The sequence below is a fragment of the Staurois parvus genome, unplaced genomic scaffold (assembly GCF_062004578.1).
Source record: "Staurois parvus isolate SC_StPar_1 unplaced genomic scaffold, SC_StPar_1.0 ptg000498l, whole genome shotgun sequence".
Classification (NCBI taxonomy): Eukaryota; Metazoa; Chordata; class Amphibia; order Anura; family Ranidae; genus Staurois; species Staurois parvus.
The window spans coordinates 9,008,448-9,028,217 of record NW_028318294.1 but is presented as its reverse complement, the minus strand read 5'-3'; the positions used below and the strand labels follow the sequence as shown (position 1 = coordinate 9,028,217).

At 38.5% G+C, this 19,770-nt stretch overlaps 1 protein-coding gene across 3 annotated transcripts in view; it reads left to right on the top strand.

Moving 5' to 3' along the window:
• Nucleotides 1-19,504, top strand: part of CDH8 (cadherin 8) — a 632,421-nt gene extending 612,917 nt beyond the window's left edge. For all 3 annotated transcript variants that reach the window (XM_089689822.1, XM_089689824.1, XM_089689823.1), the window contains 2 exons: nucleotides 11,473-11,724; nucleotides 17,495-19,504. In XM_089689822.1, coding sequence (XP_089545948.1) covers nucleotides 11,473-11,724; nucleotides 17,495-17,988 — 746 coding nt within the window. In that variant the 3' untranslated portion in view covers nucleotides 17,989-19,504. The remainder of the gene's footprint in view (nucleotides 1-11,472; nucleotides 11,725-17,494) is intronic.
• The last annotated feature ends 266 nt before the right edge of the window (nucleotides 19,505-19,770 follow it).

Below are 19,770 nucleotides of genomic sequence, written 5' to 3'. Positions count from 1 at the left end.
TGCATATCACTGAGTAGTGCAACACTCATTTTCATTTCAGTTATTGAGTGTGATGATGCATTAGGTGTGTTTGCAGCAATTCTCATTTGTCATTGTCATTTATTGTTTGAGAAACTTTATTTAGATATTTTTAGTGAGTGTTAGCGCACTTTTTTATTCCTAGTTTTTTTTTTTATTCTTATAGTTTTTCTTTGCATCTATGGGCGCACAGAGTGTGGCTTGGCCCCACCTTCCTCTCCCTTCTCACTGTCTGTTTTTGACAGCAGCAGGAGCCAATGGCTCCCACTGCTGCCTCTCTGTCCAATGAGAAGGGAGAAAACTGAGAGAGACACTGCTCTCGTGATCATGGACCAGGATCGGGTTCAGGTAAGTATAAGGAGGGGCTGGGGGGCAGCTTACTGGGGTTTTTTACCTTAATGCAGAGACTGTATTAAGGTAAAAAAAAACCTTCAGGCTTTAGAACCACTTTAAGTTGTGGTGGCCAAATTAGTTTTCTTAAGATTTTTTTTCTTTTATTTTTACCTGGTCATCTGGCCAGTAATAAATGGGTAAAAAGTAATAAATTCCAAATGGGTAAAAAGGTAAAAAAAAAAACCTTCAGGCTTTAGAACCACTTTAAGTTGTGGTGGGCAAATTAGTTTTCTTAAGATCTTTTTCTTTTATTTTTACCTGGTCGTCTGGCCAGTAATAAATTTCCGGTCAGGCTCTTGAAGACTGTCAGTACAGCTGTATCCTATTTCCTCCTATATGGGCAGACAGTTACTGAAGTCCAGGAAGATCAATGAACTATGAGAGTGCTCACCAGCACCCTCACAGTTCAGTGAGAACTACAAGCCATCTGCCACAGTGGATGATGGTACTTGTAGTTAATTTGTTCGCAGAATGAATGATGTGGCTGTATGGGCAGAGTCCGCACAGCTGTGCTGTTTTTGAATTGTGGTGACCGTTGCAGGCAGAGGATCCCCTGCTCGCTGTCAAAATGAGGGATCAGGTCAGGGTGTGAATGGTGCTTTAATAACATGTTACAGCATAACATGGGTGTACCATGTAACATGTTACTAAAGGTGAACTTATCCTTTAAGTCTATTCATTACTCTAGACAGAAGACTTATAACTTAAAGTGTAAGTTCATCTTCAAAAACATTTTCCAGAAATCCCCCTATGTAATTCCATATCTTTTGAATATTACATACCAGCACTCCTTTTTTCAAATGCTGCACCTCCTCCCATTGCACATGCGACTGTGAAGGGGCCCTCTTTGCAAAACACAGCCGCCCCTTGATCTCTTCCATTCTGCTATTTGCAGGACAAGCTGGACTGTCCAATTCTGTGCCCCCTAGGGGCTGCTCTGGGATGTTCAAACTGCATTAATGCACAGTGCGCACTCTACTTCTCTAGCTGCAGTGATTAAGCTCAGCTAAGGGGAGGGCCACACTGCACATGTGCGCAATTTGAACAGCCTAGAGTGGCCACTAGGGGGCACACAGTTGTAGTGTCCAGGAAGTGAAAGGGGATCAAGGAGGGCAGAGGTTTTTACTAAGAGGACCTCCCTTCCCCAGAGCATTTTGAATAGGAGGAGCACTGGTATGTAGTATTCAGATGATATAAAATTGCATAGGGGAATCTTTGGAAAATGTTGCTGAAGGTAAACATACAGTATACTTTATGTCATGGTGGCTGATATTATAGAATCAAATTCTACCATTGGTAAGTTCCACCCAAAAATAGTCTAGCGCCATCCATTCTGCCGTAATGTCATATCCTCTCTATCACCAGAATTCCCAACAGTTCTGGATAATGTGAAACTTGCAGCAAATAGGAACATTTTGCTCTATTTCCAAATGTGCTCATACACCGGCATAAAAGGGATGATTTAGCTATAACACTTTATTACTATTAATACCGTAGTGCTCAGTTCTGTTATTGGTTGTAGTAAAAACATTCTCTTCAATTCCGGCAACCCTATGTATAAGTACAACTACATGGGTTAACTTTACAAAAAATTCACTAAAGAAAATCCCTTGGCAAAATGATTATAATTGAATAAGCAGCAAATTCTATTAAATAGTATTTTGTGATGTAATTGGACTGCATGGCTTTGAATTGTGGGATCATTCACTGCAAATGTGATATATGCAGTGACATGTGAGTGCATAAGTGTTATTTTTCATTATGCTGAATATATATTTTTTCCTAGAAAATTTCCCTCAGGCTCTTTTCATTGATAGTAATACAAGCCAGTAAGTTACTTGAACAATATTTTGAATATATGTTATCATTCTGACAGCTTTATGTGACTTGGAATGTCCTCTTCATCAGAATTGGGATTTGACAAATTACTGGGTTAAATCAATAGAAAATGCAGTTAAGTAAGCATTCCAGCTATAACTTAGACCATCAAAATAACACATAAAACAAACACATTTTCACTAACTGCCACACTTTCACATACAAACGAGCTAATTAAATCTGAAGAATGCCGATGACATTTGAAGAGATGTCCACCTAACGCTTTTTTTTTTCTCCCCTTGAGATGCAAAGTAAAATATCTGAGCTATACCTTACAAAATGTTGACTTCTGCCATTCTAAATGCTACCAGCCATTATGTAGAAGAAGGAAGGTTGTAAATGTCAATTTCTTGTTGTTTTTCTAAGTTTTGAAGGTTTACAACCAAAAACTATTGAGAATAAATGGGACTATGTAGAAATAGTCTACATCATTGGAATAATGTTTAAAAAAACACACAATAAAAAAGAAGACAAAAGAAAAGACAAAAAAAATAGAATTTGTTTAAAAAAGGTAACAAACACCTACTAAAGTGCTATATATAAATATACCCCATAAAAGGCTTATAACAACATCTCCTAGTGTAACAAGGCCATTGTTATTCTAAAGAAAAAAACGAGACAGCCACATACAAAGGATGTATTCAGCATCAAGGCTTTATTTCAACAAAAGATCTTAGCCTTCATCCCCATCCAGAGACCTCTCATAATTATCTATTTCACCACTCATGACTAAGGCAGGACATAGACGATGTGATTTTCTTTCCTGCAACCACGGGTTGCAGTAAAGAAAATTGCTTGGTTTTCCCATCCACATAGTCAGCGTTGATGGAGGAATCCCTTCCACAGAGCTATTGTGATCTCCCAGTGAAGGGGGGGGGGGGGGGGCATGGGGAGCTATCCCTGCCAGGAGAATACAATGATTACTGCTAACTGCTAGCAATAATCACATGCTAGAAATGCTTGTTGGATACAAGTCGATGGATCGACCTAGGTACAGTCAGTCTGCCCAACGTTGAATCGTATCCTAGCTGGTCCCTTCTGAACTAGTCAAGATTTGAACCATCTATGGCTAGACTCAGTCATGAAGAACTATATACAGTATAAAGCATACTGTACTTCAAGAGCCCAATAAAGGGCTTGTGACAAAATCTTCTATAGTAGCAAAGACAGTGTTATTCCAAATCTATTGATGGATCAACTTGGGTACAATCAGCCTGCCCATAGATGGATTGAATCTCAGCCAGTCCCTGCTGAACCAGACAAGATTCAAACCATCTATTACCAACTTTATTAATGGAGGGCTATATATAAAAAATACTTCAAGAACCCAGTATAGGACTTGTAACAACATCATCTATACAGTAGCAACAAAGAAGTTGTTATTGTACCCAAGTCAATCGATGGATCGACTTGAGTACAATCAGCCTGCCCATAGATGGATTGAATCTCGGTCAGTCCCTGCTGAACTGGTCTTTTTGCAAATGTGTAAAAAGACAGCTATGAACCTATGTTCACAACAATGTTAAAAGCATAAGTTTGGGCAAAATAAAAAAGGAAAACATATTCAGTACATTTCTGCCATGCATGCATCTTTCCCCATGCTTTGTCTCTTTAACCCTCCTGGCGGTATTCCCGAGTGTAGCTCGGGGTAAAGTTTCAGTACCACAAGCGGTAACCCCGAGCTACACTCGGGCTTACCATGCGGCGTTGCTCCGGGATCTGTTCTTCACTTACCGCGATGTCCCTCCTGCAGTGTCCCCGGCAATGTCCTCCGGCTGATGCCGGCATCTGTCATCTGGGTTCCATCCCCTGCGACGTCGGGACGTACGGGGACAGAACAGCGGGAAATTTGAAAATGACAAAAAGTGACATTCACTAAATACACTAAAATCACATAGTATAACATTACTGTATCAAACCATTTCACATACATTTTGTCCCTAGTGCTTTGTCCTGTGCCCTACCTGCATTTTTACCGTTCTTTCTGCCTGGAAACTGAGAAACGTCCATGGCGTCCAAAAAGCGTCCCTTTAGGCAGTTTTAGACCAGCTAGAGAACAGCGATAGTAAATTAGAACCACTTGCAGAATTGAGTGATAATGATTCATTGGGGAAATTCATCATCAGACACTGAAAACGATTTTGCGACTTTGCTCAGTGATGTGCGAACTTGGAGCTATATTTCAAATTTCAGTGTTTTTGGTTTCATTATATTATTGAATTAAATGTATTATTATATTATTATTTTTTATGATTATTTATTAAATTATAATTTATGATTTCGTGTTTCAAATTGTAACATACCCGGGATGTTTACTAGACTCTTGTTTGGACAGATTTCAGTGAGTTATTCCTAAGCATTTCAGGCCTACAATAAAAAAAATACATCTTTCCATGCAAAAAAATGTACCGCTTTGAGCACAGATATATGGACATAATCAGACCGCTAACATGCAGTAAGTGTCAAAAAATAACTTTCTATTTGAGATGACAACAGTACTTCTGAAATCCCAAGCAGGGTTGTCAGCCCTGCTCAATTCTCCTCTATAGGCTACAAAACATCTTTTCTCTATGGAATGGAGAGCAGGAGGAGTGGGGGTGCTCTGTTGTCCAGCATAGGACTACTGATGATGGATGACAGTACTTCTAAGATTTTGAGTTTAGTTGAGGCACCAGGTTGCCTGCTTACTACAGGGGTTTGGAGCTCACTAGATTTCTTGCAGATCAACATTTTTTTTCTGCTTACAGCAATTTTGAAGAGTCAAAACATTGGGAAATGTCCATGTATTGGAAATGTTCTGCATATCTTTTGTTTTATTGTGCCTAGATTTAAAGGTGGAGTTTAGGTATGGCAATTTTTACATAATTACATTATTCCATGTACCATACCTGTGGGATACCGGTGGAAGCTGGTAATCGTTGAAGTTGGCTCTGCTACTGCAGTGATATCTATTGGCTTCCTGGTCCTGTGTCGAGTAGATAACCTGCTGCATTGCGAACACAGAAGGTTGCTCACTTGGCAAGGGCACCATTAAGGGAATGCTTTGCATTTTCTCATTGAATGCAAAGCATACTCTGATTGGACAAGGTAAAGAGGTGAATTGGTGATGAAGTGTTCTCTGAATGGCACCTGTGACGAGCGGGTGATCTACTTTAAGTGCAGCCACTCAGAATGGGAAACAGAAACCAGTGGAGAGCACTGGAGTAGCGGTGCCTACTTTCATGATTTCTAGCTTCCACTGGGATCAAACAGGTATGGTCCAAACTGGATCAATAAAACTATGTAAACATTGCTATACTTGGAATTCATCTTTAACATTAGAATATGAACTGCTCACATATATAGACTGGACCCTTTGTGTCACCAGTGGTTGGCAGGGGCACTATCTGAAATGCAGGTTCTGGAAGTGAATAACTCATATCAGAACCATTGATGGTATGGATGGACCTTGGTTGTGGAACTAAAACTAAAGTGCAGCTCTCAGGGATGCCTTGCTGAAGACAACAACACAAACAGGAAAGAAATGAATGCATGCATGTGAAGAGGAACAGAGGGTTCTGTAGTCCAACAGACAGACCTGGCAATGCTGGTTGGGGTAGTTGGAGCAGTAAAGGCACTGGGTAGTCAGGCCAAAGATAAAATTAGCCACACACTGGGTTTCTAGCAGATCAAGCAGGGATGGACTGACCAATCGAAAACTTGGGCACTGCCCGAGGGCCCAGCGTCAGTAGGGGGCCCCATGAAATGCCCCTGGTACCTTTTTTATAGGCTTTTTTGGGTGTGCTTTGAGTGTGGGCAAGGACACAGGGGCCCCATGATCCCCTATTGCCCGGGGGCCCCATGAGTTGTCAGTCCGCCCCTGTTATCAAGTCATTTTCTGCACATTTTAAAGAGATACAGCTTAGGAAATGTGCATGTACTGTAGAGGTGTACTAAATAGTGTGTGTTTTTCTTTTGCCGTGAAATACACTTTAAGCAAGACAGATACATCTGTTAATATATTGTCAGTATTTTTCCTGCTAATAGCAATGCAGAAGATTTAAGCTGCACTAGGAACAATTGGTTAATGCAGGAAACAAACCTTAATGAGTGTCTACAAGCAGCAAAAGATTGTAGATGCTCTTGCGAACATGTAACATAATGTTCAGCTTTTAAAGAACATTTACTTTTGCCTATGAAAAAGGAATAAATCGTACTATGAGACAGAAAGAACTCAGATTGAGTGGATGAGTGATAGGAGTTTGGAGCTCTTGGAAGTTGCTGTTTGAATGAACAAACTGTACGTGGCAACTGTACAGTGCATGGAGCATTCTTAAAAGCTAGGGTGGATATACATTCTGTACACCTGTACAAGGGCTAAAAGGGACAATGGAGGAATATAGGGGGACATTTCATATTGTATACAAAGGTGGATAAGAGACAGCAGTAAACCCTTTTTTTTCCAATGGTCATGATGATCTGGTTATCTTTCTAGGGGACACACCTCAAGTAAAAAGCTAAAATGTAAAGTAGAACTTCACCCAGAAGGGAACGTTCTGCTTCTTTGCATCCCCCCTCGTCTTCCACTGCCACATTTGGCACTTTTTGAGGGGGAAGGGGGAGCAAGCACCTCATTTTGACAGGTACCTGCACTGATACCAATGATGGTGCACTATTCCTCCCACTGATACCAGTGATGGTGCACTATTCCTCCCACTGATGCCAATGATGGTGCACTATTCCTCCCACTGATACCAATGATGGCGCACTATTCCTTCCACTGATACCAATGATGGGGCATTATTCCTTCCACTGATACTAATGATGGTGCACTATTCCTTCCACTGATATCAATGATGGGGCACTATTCCTTCTACCGATACCAATGATGGCACACTATTTCTTCCACTGATACAAATTATTATTATTATATAGTATTTATAAAGCACCAACAGTTCGCTCAGTGCTGTACATTGCAAAGATGATGGGGCACTATTCCTTCTATGGATTCCACAGATAGGACACTATCCCTTCCATGGATTCCAGTGACTGGGCACTATTCCTCCTATTTACACCAATAATGGAGCACTATAGACTCCACTAATACCAATGATGGCATAATATCTCTTCCACTGATACCAATGATGGCATACTATTTCTTCCACTGATACCGATGATAAAGGACTATTCCTTTATCTCCTTAATCTCCTAGATTGTAAGCTCCAAGGAGCAGGGCCCTCAATCCCCTCATGTTTTGCATTGTATTGGTATTGTTCTGTCACATGTTCTGTCCCCCTTTGTAATGTACAGCGCTGAGCGAACTATTGGCGCTTTATAAATACTGTATAATAATAATAATAATAATAAAATTCCTCCCATGGACTCCAATGATGGGGCACTATTCCTTTTCTAATACTACGACACAACTCCTCCCACTGACACCAATGCTGGTGTCATTCCTTCTACTGACACCAGCAATGGGGAACTTGGGGAACTATGTTTCCCCCTACTGACCACAGTCAATAGTCATATTTTACTCTCACTAACTACCACCATTTTTTAATCCTACTGGCCACTAAGCCTGAAGCGTTTGTTCCAACTCATGGTAGGAAATTATCTACTCCTGATGACCATTCTCTGCTTCCCCCAAAGTCTTAAACAGAAGGACAGTGAACTATCCCTTGGTGTAAAAAAATGAGAATTCCAGTAGAATGTGCCACAAAAAAACTAGAGAAATGTTGTCAGCCCTGCCCTGTTCTCTGCTGAACTACATAAGACCTCCCCCATTCTTCCTTTCCATAAAGTATAGGCAAGACTTTCTGTAGTCAAGCAGAAGAGGGTTGAGAGAGCTCATAACACCACTTGGGATTTCAGAACAACAGAGGAAAAGGAAGTTAGGAACTCACTGAATGTATGCTATTTGCAACATTGTAGGACTAAAACATGGGGAAATGTGCACAAATAGCAGACATATATAGCATATGAATTTTTTAAAACAAACAGAAAAAAAAAACATTGAAGTCATTTGATACTTATCTCACAAAAAAAGGCACTCAGAACTTATTTAAGGCAGAGTTAGAAAAAAATCCCCATAAAAGTCACCAGATACTGGGACGTAAGACCTCTAGCATTATGCTAAGCTGCAAAGTCAAAGATTTATAAGAGAGATCTTTGAGTGTCTTTTTTAAGCTTAAATGAAGCTTTGAGTATTGATGCTAAACATACCGACAATACATACGGAGTGTTCAGTGTGCAGCCATAGAGGGTACAGTGATGGCTTTAAATTGTATTTAATATTAAAACCAGGCTAGTGTATATCAATGTAATGATATTACATTCTCTTTGTGTATTGTCGAGAAGCTGGCAACATAACCTTTGCTGCATTAGCATGAACCATCTCAATTTGAAATTTTATTAGAAATGTTTTTACTCTCTCATTAAAAAGCTTCAGGCTGAATCATAATTCTTTATGTCTAGGGCTGATAGTACCATAGCTGAATGACATTACCGAGACTACAGCTGAGTGTCTTAAGAACATATAAAAGAACTGCATATTTTACCTGCTGCTTAACAGTTTCAGTATGCCTTTTGCTTATCTACCCTATGTAGGATAAAAACCATAATGGAAGTTGAAAAAGAATCTAAAGTTGACCTTTACTCAGATATAAAAAAGAAGCAGTAATTTTTCTAAATGAAGTTTTGTGTTTTTTTTTTCTTTGTAAGATTATATATATATATATATATATATATATATATATATATATATATATATACATACAGTTGGGTTAAAAATAATAGCAGTGTGTTGAAAAAAGTGAATAAAGCTCAAAATCCTTCTAATAGCTTTTATTTCCATACACACAAATGCAGTGGGAACACTACACATTCTATTTCAAATCAAAACATGAAGAAAAATATATCAAATTTGTGTTGTTCCTCTAAAAAAAATTGAAGAAAAGTGAATATTAGACGGTTCAAAAAAATAGCAGTGTTTGTATTCTTTACAAACTCAAACATTCACTATATAAACTGAAAAATGTTTGAAGATTTTGCTTTCCTTTGAATCACTTAATGAATATTTAGTTGTATAAGCACTGTTTCTGAGAACTGCTGTACATCTGTGTTGCATGGAGTCAACCAACTTCTGGCACCTGTGAACAGGTATTCCAGCCCAGGATCATTGGACTACATTCCACAGTTCTTCTCTATTTCTTGGTTTTGCCTCAGAAACTGCATTTTTGATGTCACCCCACAAGTTTTCTATTGGATTAAGAATCGGGGATTGGGCTGGCCACTCCATAACATCAATCTTGTTGGTCTGGAACCAAGATGTTGCACGTTTACTGGTGTGTTTGGGGTCGTTGTCTTGTTGGAACACCCATTTCAAGGGCATTTCCTCTTCAGCATAAGGCAGCATGACCTCTTCAAGTATTCTGATGTATTCAAACTGATCCATGATCCCTGGTATGCGATAAATAGACCCAACACCGTAGTATGAGAAACAAGTGACTAAAGCAGAACAGAGACTAATCCCCCTTTTCCCCTTCTTCCTTAAAGTGGTTATATTAGACTGAATGTTTTTTTACCTTATTGCTCTTGGCTCTTTCCTTCCTCATTGGCTCAGAGACAGCAGTGGGAGCCATAAACTGCTGCTGCTGTCAATCACAGCCAGTGAGAAGGGAGTTGGGTGGCAGGGCAGAGCCATGCTCTATATGTCTTATAGACACACAGAGCAAGCATGCATGAGTGCCCCCATGGCAAGTGGCTCTTCACTCATTTAGCCTACTCATAGTGATCTGGGATTTCTAGTTCAAAACCAAAAATTATATATATGCTATTTTGCCAAAGGTATTGGGATCAACATGAAAAGTATATTAAGTATAAAGTATATTAAGCTTAAAAACTTTTTTTGATATAGTGGGCAAGTTCAGAACATCTCTGATCTTTTTTTCCTGTGGGAAATTTTCTCTTACTTTCTATCTCACTAACAATGGTTTTACCAAACAGGAATTCCTGGCATATAATCTGTATTAAAAAGTTTACAGGGACTCTAGCTTTGCTCCATTCTACTAAAATGTGTTTTTATTCTATCTCCATTGCTGTTGAAGAGTTTCAGGACAGGAAATGAGGCAAAATCTCTCTAACAGAGCCCCGATAACCATAAAACCCAATAGAGCATACAATATAAACCTTTCTCACTCTATCCAAAACTAGGAGAAAAAGTTTTGAATGGACATAAACTCAATTCTATTGAGCTCTGTAAAAAAAAAATCTTTGGACAAACTGAGCTTTTTACACAGAGTTTCACAGCTTCTATTTAGAGACTGCTAGAAAGCTGTGACATGAGATAGGGAGCAATAGAGAGCTTACAACAGTCTGTATGCACGGGTACTGTTAGGTAGCATGTAAAGAGAGATCTAATGAGTTACTTTAAGTCTTGTCCAGGGGAGGACTGACAACTCATGGGGCCCCCGGGCAATAGGGAATCATGGGGCCCCTGTGTCCTTGCCCAAACTCAAAAAAGCCTATGAAAAAGGTACCAGGGGCATCTCATGGGGCCCCCTACTGACCCCGGGCCCTCGGGCAGTGCCCGAGTTTCCAAATGGTCAGTCTGCCCCTGGTCTTGTCTATCCACTCCAAAGCCATTATGATATGTAGACCATGTATGGGTCAACAGGCAAGAAAGATGGGAAAGTTACAGAACTTCTAAAAAAAATATATATATATATATATATATATATATATATATCAAAAGTATCAGAATACTCAATTTTTCTTACTTTTGTAGACATCTGTTTCATCAAGGTTGAAAATGCTGGCATATTATTTGTATTATTATAAATGATAACATAATAGTAAGCCTCATTTAGTTTTAAATGGGTGCCAATTTGACCTGATGGGCTTTAGTTTTGTGTATAGCAAATGTATGTAATTTCTAGATCAGATCTGTTATTTTCACAATAATGGTACTTCAGTTAATGCTCTCCCTTGTATTTGCTCCATTTATAAACCAAGGTTAAATCAATTATGCTGTAGTTGGCATAAGCAAAGAAGGTACTACATGCTTTTCTCCAAGTACATATAGAATTCTGTTCATTGAAGCACTCAACTTTTTCCTACAAACTATGTATATAGACCTATATTTTGTTGATAAAAGTGGACATGGCTGTATTCATTGATTGCATTATTGCTCTACTGTTTCAGATAATTCTCTCAGTATCTTGGCAAGACATAATGGATTTAACCGTTTGAAGCAAGAAGTGTACCTTCTACCGATCATAATAAGTGACAGCGGTAATCCTCCGATGAGCAGTACCAGCACCCTGACAATACGGGTCTGTGGTTGCAGCAGCGATGGCGTGGTCCAGTCGTGCAATGCCGAAGCTTATGTTCTGCCAATTGGTCTCAGCATGGGAGCACTAATAGCAATCTTGGCATGTATTGTTCTGCTTTTAGGTAAGCATAGACATTGAAGCATGCTGAAATGTTGGTATAAACAATACATTTCTTCTTGTATTGTTATTGAAGAAAGTAAGAAACAATAATGAAAGCTGAGAAGAGATTTATTGCAAAATTAACATGGCCTTGGGAAGAAAATAACAGTTAAGTGTTGTTAACTTCATATTAATGTAATATTTGAAAGCCATTATTCAAAAACCATCTGCATACTGTAGAGTGTTTACTAAATTGTGCAAATGTCTGTTTAATGGTAAAAAGTTAATTAGATTATCACTAGGTCCACCCAGGGGTCTGCTTCAGAGACCCAGGCTGGACTCACTAGGCCCTTTACCTCCCAGTAGCAGCACGTTAAAAAAAAAACATGATCTGGATAGAGGGGTACCCTATAAAAAGATCTCCACTGTGGAGCTACTGGATAACCTGGTCTGGTTTGTTTAATTGTGTTTAATTACTAAGAATCAGTAATGAAGGAAGAGGTGTAACAATGAGAGCAGGTTCCAGCACAAGGGCGGTGGGAAAATTTACTGGTTTTCCCAATCATAAATACATTACTGCCTTGATTTCTAAGGACTCATAATACAACAATCATAGGTATTGACATGTTTAATCAAAAATATAAGAATAATAAGTAATATTTCAGTGGTAACTAGTAACAAGGCCCATTACTCCCTAATGTCTGCCAAATACTGACTTATCATCTGGAGTGGCCTAGTTCAAGGTTTGACCAGCATGCTGATTTTTGGGACACTTCTCTCTCTTCTGAGTCATGACCAATTGAGGGTTCTTTATAAAGTAGTGATTGACTGGCTGTCTAGCATGGTGCTGTCAACATTCATCAAAATCCATCAAAGTATAGCCTGAAATATATTTTTATATGTGTCTCCAAACCTCTTATGAGCACCTACTTTTTGGAGCTTGTATGTACGAACCCTCAAAGGGCTATTGCTGGACAGATCAGATTTTCAGTCCTTTTAGATTTTTTTTTAAATCCTAAATTGGCAAACCAAACTGTTTTTAAAGTTTTGTGCAACTTGCCTACTTTTACAGAAACTCCTTTGTCTTATTTCCCATTCTTAAATTAGCAGATTTACAATGTAATCATACATTCTCTTCCCATCACAGCTGGTGATCAACCTTTGGATTGATAGAAAGTATCAAAAATAAAAGAACTAGAGTTTAATTTCCTATAATCACATTGAAGGTTTTACTTTTACTGAATTACAGGAAGAATCAGGGGCGGACTGACCATTTGGAAATTCGGGCACTGCCCGAGGGCCCGGGGTCAGTAGGGGCCCTATGAGATGCCCCTGGTACCTTTTTCATAGGCTTTTTTGAGTTTGGGCAAGGACACAGGGGCCCCATGATCCCCTATTGCCCGTGGGCCCCATGAGTTGTCAGTCCGCCCCTGGGAAGAATCAATGCTCACCAGCACCCTAACAGTTCATTGAGAACTACAAGCCATCAGTCATGGCAGCAGATGATACTTGTAGTTCATTCACAGGAAACTGTGAATGAATGACACAGCTGTGTGAGTGAAGCCATGTACAGCTTTCAAAAAGTGACAGTAGGTGCTGGGAAACGATCCCCCAACCACTGTTATAGAGGTGGGTACATAGGAGCATGTTACATGTTCCACTGTAAATATGCAACATGTAACATGCTCCGAAAGGTGAACTTCGCCTTTAAGTACTACAATTGAGTCTTGTCCCTGCCCACAGAGTAATATTAGACAGTGAAGGAAAAGCAGCAGACGTTTAAGCTCATCCTTGTGTCACTCCTCCTGTCAGCACATGCCCTGTAAGCACTTTATCCCAGCGGACTACCTCCTTGTACTGCTTCTCTGTCTAGCAGTTTGAGCACTTAGACTGCAAGAGGCTTCTAGCAAGTTAATTTCAGGTACTTAAACTATGTGTATTTAAAGAAAAAAAAAACATAATCATGAGAGAAGCGCTACTTTGGTTCCACTAGTTCTGCAATAAATTAGGGTACGAAGTAGGGCACAGGCGATCAAAAAATCTGGTCTTGTGTCACATTGTAAATAAGGTCAGTAAAACATTATATTTTATCAATATAAAAGCTAAATTTTTTACATGCATTTAAAATGATTTAAATTACATGTTTTAGAATAGCCACTTGAAGACCAGGACTATTGACACTTTTTGTTTACATTTAAAAATCTGTATTTTTGGCTAGAAGACTACTTGGAACCCCCAAACATATATATATATATATATATATATTAGCAGAGACCGTAGAGCAGAGATTGTTGCAATGTTTTATGTCACAGAGTATTTTCAAACACATTTTTCTTTTAAATACACTTTAATTAATAAAAAAAAACACAATGTATATATCCCAATTGTTTTATAAAATTTGAAAGATGATGTTATGCCAAGTAAATAGATACCTAAAATGTCATGTTTTAAAATTAGAGGTACAGAAGAAGTCTAGTGCTACAATTATTGTTCTCACTATAATGTTTTTGATACCTCACATGTGCGGTGCAAACACTGTTTACATATATGGGAGCAACCTATGTGTTCACACTGTGCGTGAGCATGGGAAGATGGGGGCACTTAAAATGTTTTCTTAATTATTTATTTTATTACTTGTTTTTGTTTTTACACTGTCCCTTTTTTTTTTTCGTTGATCACCTTTATTGCCATCACAACAAATGTAAATCATGACAGGTACTCTTTATGGAGGTATCTGGGGTCTATAAGACCCCACATCTCGCCTCTACAATGAAAAAGATGAGATAAAAAACATTGATCTAATGCTTTCCTAATGTTTTTCTTTAAAAAAAATGGCAGAGACAGTAAGTGATGTCATGACATCACTCCAGGTCCTCCTAGGTCAGCCGAGACAGGAAGTGACGTCATGACTTCACTCCAATTCTCATAGGTCATAGAGATTATCTGAGGCCATCTTTCCTCACCTAATCTCTATGACCACCCACCACGGCCACCGGCTTACCAATCCGGCAGGTAAGCCCGAGAACCACTGGAAAGCAGAGGAAGAGGTAGGGTGACCCCTCCCGCTGCTTCTAAAAGTGATTCAGTGGCTAATCAGCCACTCAAATCACTTTTAGCAGAAACAGCTGTGGCTCCTGTAAATTTTAATACTGGGGTTTTGTCATCCAGCTGCAGCCATATCCTTGGTATGGTTGCAGTCTTGTATGGCAGTGTTGAAGTGGATAGTAAAAGGATTGGATCTTTACACAGCATAGTGGAGATGTTGACATGTTCTTGCACTTGGCATTTTTGTAGAAGTTTATTGTAGGTGGACCCCAAACTGGCAAAAAGTGAGAAGAACCTACTTGCTTCATATATTTCTGCTAAGATATTATCAGAGAGTTACCTTAGAAATACTACTTCTGTCTTTTCGAAGGAAGGTTAAAGACAATGTACACTTTAAAAAGTTTCTCTTGTGTGAACTAGGTATTAGTTTGGTTATATTCCCTGGGCTGTTTGTTTGCCTTTTATTATAATGATGGGCTCACATGTTGTGGCTGCAGTTTGGAGTGTCATGGCTGATTGATTCCTCTATGTCAATGGTTTGCTACATCTAGCTTGTCCCTATTTCTCAAAGGGACAAGACAACTTCCTGTTCTGGGTCACACAGTATCTAATGCATGTACTGCCATTTGTTCTATGCCATACTACAAATGTAATAAAAACATCTCTCAGTTGCTTGGTGACCTCTCTGTGTGAATTTGAATGATCTGCCTGCTTGTGGCTGTATCATATCTAATTACTGTGTAGCTTTCACCTGCACCAGCAGTAGACTGAGAGATCCAGGGATTGTGGTATATGTAGTATCTTCATAGATAATGTCAATTCTGATACTACAGACAAACGTCATGCATTAACCTGTTCAGTGTAACATGGCATGCCTCATGTTTCTACACAAACAGAAATGTATGACACCAGAATGTGAAGAGGTACTCTACTATAGGCTGTGCATTCAGGGCAACAATTGACACCATGGAACTACATGATCCATGTATATCTTATGCAGGTGAAAACACAAGGCTCAGGTAGGAAGGTTTTGAATGTCTTTAGAACATACACAGTCAGTGTAAAATGAATTGCTCTAAAATGTAATGATAAATCTCTTTGTAATATCCTTTATAATAACCCTGTTGCAATTCCCAAGAGTAAAATAAAAGAGCTCTCTGTAAATAAGAATTTAAAGTGATATTAAAGATTGACTTTTTAAAAAATAACAAACATGTAATATTTACCCGCTCTGTGCAGTGGTTCTGCACAGAGCAACCACGATTCTCCTCTTCTCTGGTCTCCCGCTGGCACTCCTGGTCCCTCCCTCCTGTTGAATATTCCCATAGCAAGCAGCTTGCTATGGGGGCACCAGAGCAGGCTCATGTCTGAGCCACTGCTCTTTCTGTCCATTCAGACATAGAATGTGGCTAGTACCCTCTCTCTCTACTCATTGACTTACTGGCTGTGATTGACAGTAGTGAGAGACAATGGCTCCTGCTGCCGTTTCAGCCAATGAAGAGGCAGAGAGCCAAGAGAGTTTCTGCTCTCATGCACATCTCTGGATTGACATGGGACTCAGGTAAGTATTAGGTGGGGCTGCGGGGGTTGCTGCACACAGAAAGTTTTTTACCTTCATGCATAGAATGCATGAAGGTTAAAAATATCTTGAGCCTTTACAACCACTTTAACTACTTATCTCCAATGCACTGCTGAGCACAACTCCATTGAAGAAGAGTCATTCCCCTGAAGTCTTCAAGAAAACCGACTTTTCCCAGAGTGCCAATCTCGTATATTCCCTGCAGTGCTCAATGATCCCTCCCATTGACCTCCATGTCTCTAGGTAACCTAGAGGCTGATTCTTCCAGAAGAGTCAGTTTTCAAGAAAATGTTGGGATTTGGTTTGCTGGAACATAGTGGTGTTTGATGGTACAGACCTCAGAAGAGAGGTAAGTATTTTCACTCTTAAAGGGACCTGCTTTATTTGAATTATGAGACTGCTAACATGATGACTTTAATGTATAAAATATTAACTACACAATCCAATAAAAAGTAGTATTAATGTCAAATACTGACTTTAACAACAGCCAAATAGGGCAGATTGAATTAACAGGTAGATTTACTTAACTTCTAATTGTTCATGTTTTGGAGTCCAAAATAGGTTCAACTATAATTATGGATTTCTGCTTTTTTTCAGAGCATGAACAGAATAGAGTTTTATTAGATTAAGTGCTAGGCTGGAAATGTATCCATATTTTGAACTGTGAAGCCAGAGAGACAGAAACAGCTAGATTTCTCCATAAATGTATTTTTCATGAAGCGAAGTAGCTGCTGTTAACCATGGTGATGTCTGATGTCTCTACTGTCAATCTTCCAAGAGGCAGAAGATCTGTATAGACTTGTAGCCTCTCAAGAGAGATTTAGGAGAACTGCTAAGATCACTACTACTACTACAACTTGCTGGAAAGTCCTTGTATGAGAATGAAGGTTGGCCAATAGACAATGGATTCTGCGGATATCTGAATAGAAATAAATATACAAACAGAGAGAGAGGGAATTAATGTGAATCTAAAGCCACCTAAAAAAACTTTTATTTTTTGTTTTGAATAGTTATGAGAGAGGGTTAAGAAAAATACTACACCACTGTGACTGGCTATAGAAATGTGTGTTTTAAATGTAATTATGGTAATTAATTTTCAGCTTTTAAAAAGCATAGTATGATATTTCAGTAGCCATATTCATTTATTTTATATATTGTTCTTTTCCAGTTATTGTTGTGCTCTTTGTTACCCTCCGAAGACACAAAAACGAGCCTCTCATAATTAAGGATGATGAAGATGTTCGTGAAAATATCATCCGCTATGATGATGAAGGTGGGGGAGAAGAAGACACAGAGGCCTTTGATATTGCCACCTTGCAAAATCCAGATGGTATAAATGGATATTTACCACGCAAGGACATTAAGCCTGATTTTCAGTTCATGCCCAGACAAGGTCATACCTCTACTCCCAATGGCGTTGACGTTGATGAATTTATTAATGTAAGGCTTCATGAAGCTGACAATGATCCTACTGCTCCACCATATGACTCAATCCAGATTTATGGTTATGAAGGACGAGGATCAGTGGCTGGTTCCCTGAGCTCCTTAGAATCCTCAACCTCGGACTCTGATCAAAATTTTGACTACCTCAGTGATTGGGGTCCTCGCTTTAAAAGACTGGGAGAACTTTACTCAGTTGGAGAAAGTGACAGAGAAACTTGACAATAAACCAACCCTTTTTTTGCATTCTGAACTTGATGAATCTGTAATATTTTAGGGTCATTGTTAGTAAAAGACTAAAAGTGGCCAACTTGTTCTAGAGACAGATTAGCACCAGTCATCAATAACAAAACAAATCAACTACATTGTAATGTTGAACCAAAAATTGTGTACGTTAGGGGGTCAGTCTTGTGGAGTAAAGTTTGTGAAGTATCTAGAAGTCATTGGATGTTCAGTATTCACTTGCACCACCTTGGAATATGGAAATTTGGCATCTGAGATGTCTAGATAACAGAGCAAGTAAGGCAAAAGACATTGGAACTTTGAACAAGTGGATGGTTGCTCTGTGGTAATGTCTTCTACCAGTAAAGTCTACTGCAAAGTTTTGAAAACAAGGAATCAACCACTTTTTACTAAAGCAATATTTGGTCTTCTGATGAATTTTGATAACTTATCAATACCCAGCTGGCTTCCACTGTGTAATGACTTTACATTGTACATACTTGGTGGCCATCAAAACCACCAGTTCGTCATGATTACATGTTTTTGAGCCTTAAAATATTCACATGTCCTATTACAAATTTAACTATAAAAACATTGTGCGTTAATCAATAGACATCTCCCTTCAGAAGGAGACCTGCATTTCCTGAGCTTTTCATGCCAAGAATCGCAAGCCTCCGCAAAAGGTCAAAAATAAATTTGAATATTTTCAGAAAGATTTTATTGTTTTATGTTGTTCCAAATATAATTTATTTGCTATTTTCTCATATTGTTATTTTATTGCCTTTATTTCATGTCTTAACTTATTTGCATAAAATATATGTTTAAAATATATATTATATAAATAACTTCTATCCATTAATGGGCCATTTATTTTTTGTATGCACATATTAAAAGTTTAAAAAAATCATATACATTTTAAAAACTGATGCGGATGTTTTTAATTCCGCAAGAGGTTATTTAATAAAATGGGGCAATGTATATTTGCGGTAGTTGAACTTCGAAGAAACGATCAATAGGAGCAAAAACTTTTTTTCTGAATGACTTTGTGAGTTTTTATATTTTGTCAAGAATTATGAAAATGATCAATGGTGTTTTTTATTACAAGCACAAACATCTGGAAATAAGCAGGTTCATGTGAATATTTCAGACATTTAGAATTTTAGAGTTTTACACATTACACTGTACAGTGACAGACACACGCTTGTAGTGATCCAGTGTTCTAGAGCGAAAATCAGTGTATGTATAATTTCAGTGCTTAAGTCAGCATTTCCTTTTTATGATATTCTCTAGTTATGCACAGGGACATGACCACATGAAAAATTGGCAGCGCCATCCGCTGCTCCCATATTAAATTTGCAATTATAAGTAGAGATTGTATAATAAATGGAAGTATCACATGCAGATCATTTTAATTTTCTACTTTGCTCTGAAGCTATATGATCATTTGTTTATTTACTTCATGTATTGATAAATTCCTGTATTGTTTACTACTTGTTGAAATATATTTTTATAAATATGTTGTTGGTCTCTTCCTTGGGGAATTAACATTTACATTTATATATAAGGGTTTGCATAAATAAAACTTATGTATCAAATGATATTCATTTTCTTTTAGTTGTGAGTGAATACGGGGTCCTCTATTTGGTTTCTAATACTGTGTACCTGATAAGTAATTTACCCCTTTTTATTCAGTGACACGCAAGCATTGCTGTTGGCTGAACCTACTACTTTCCACCTTTGGTTTTTATTAAGGATGAGAGAAGTTGCCTGGGTTAAGTTTGT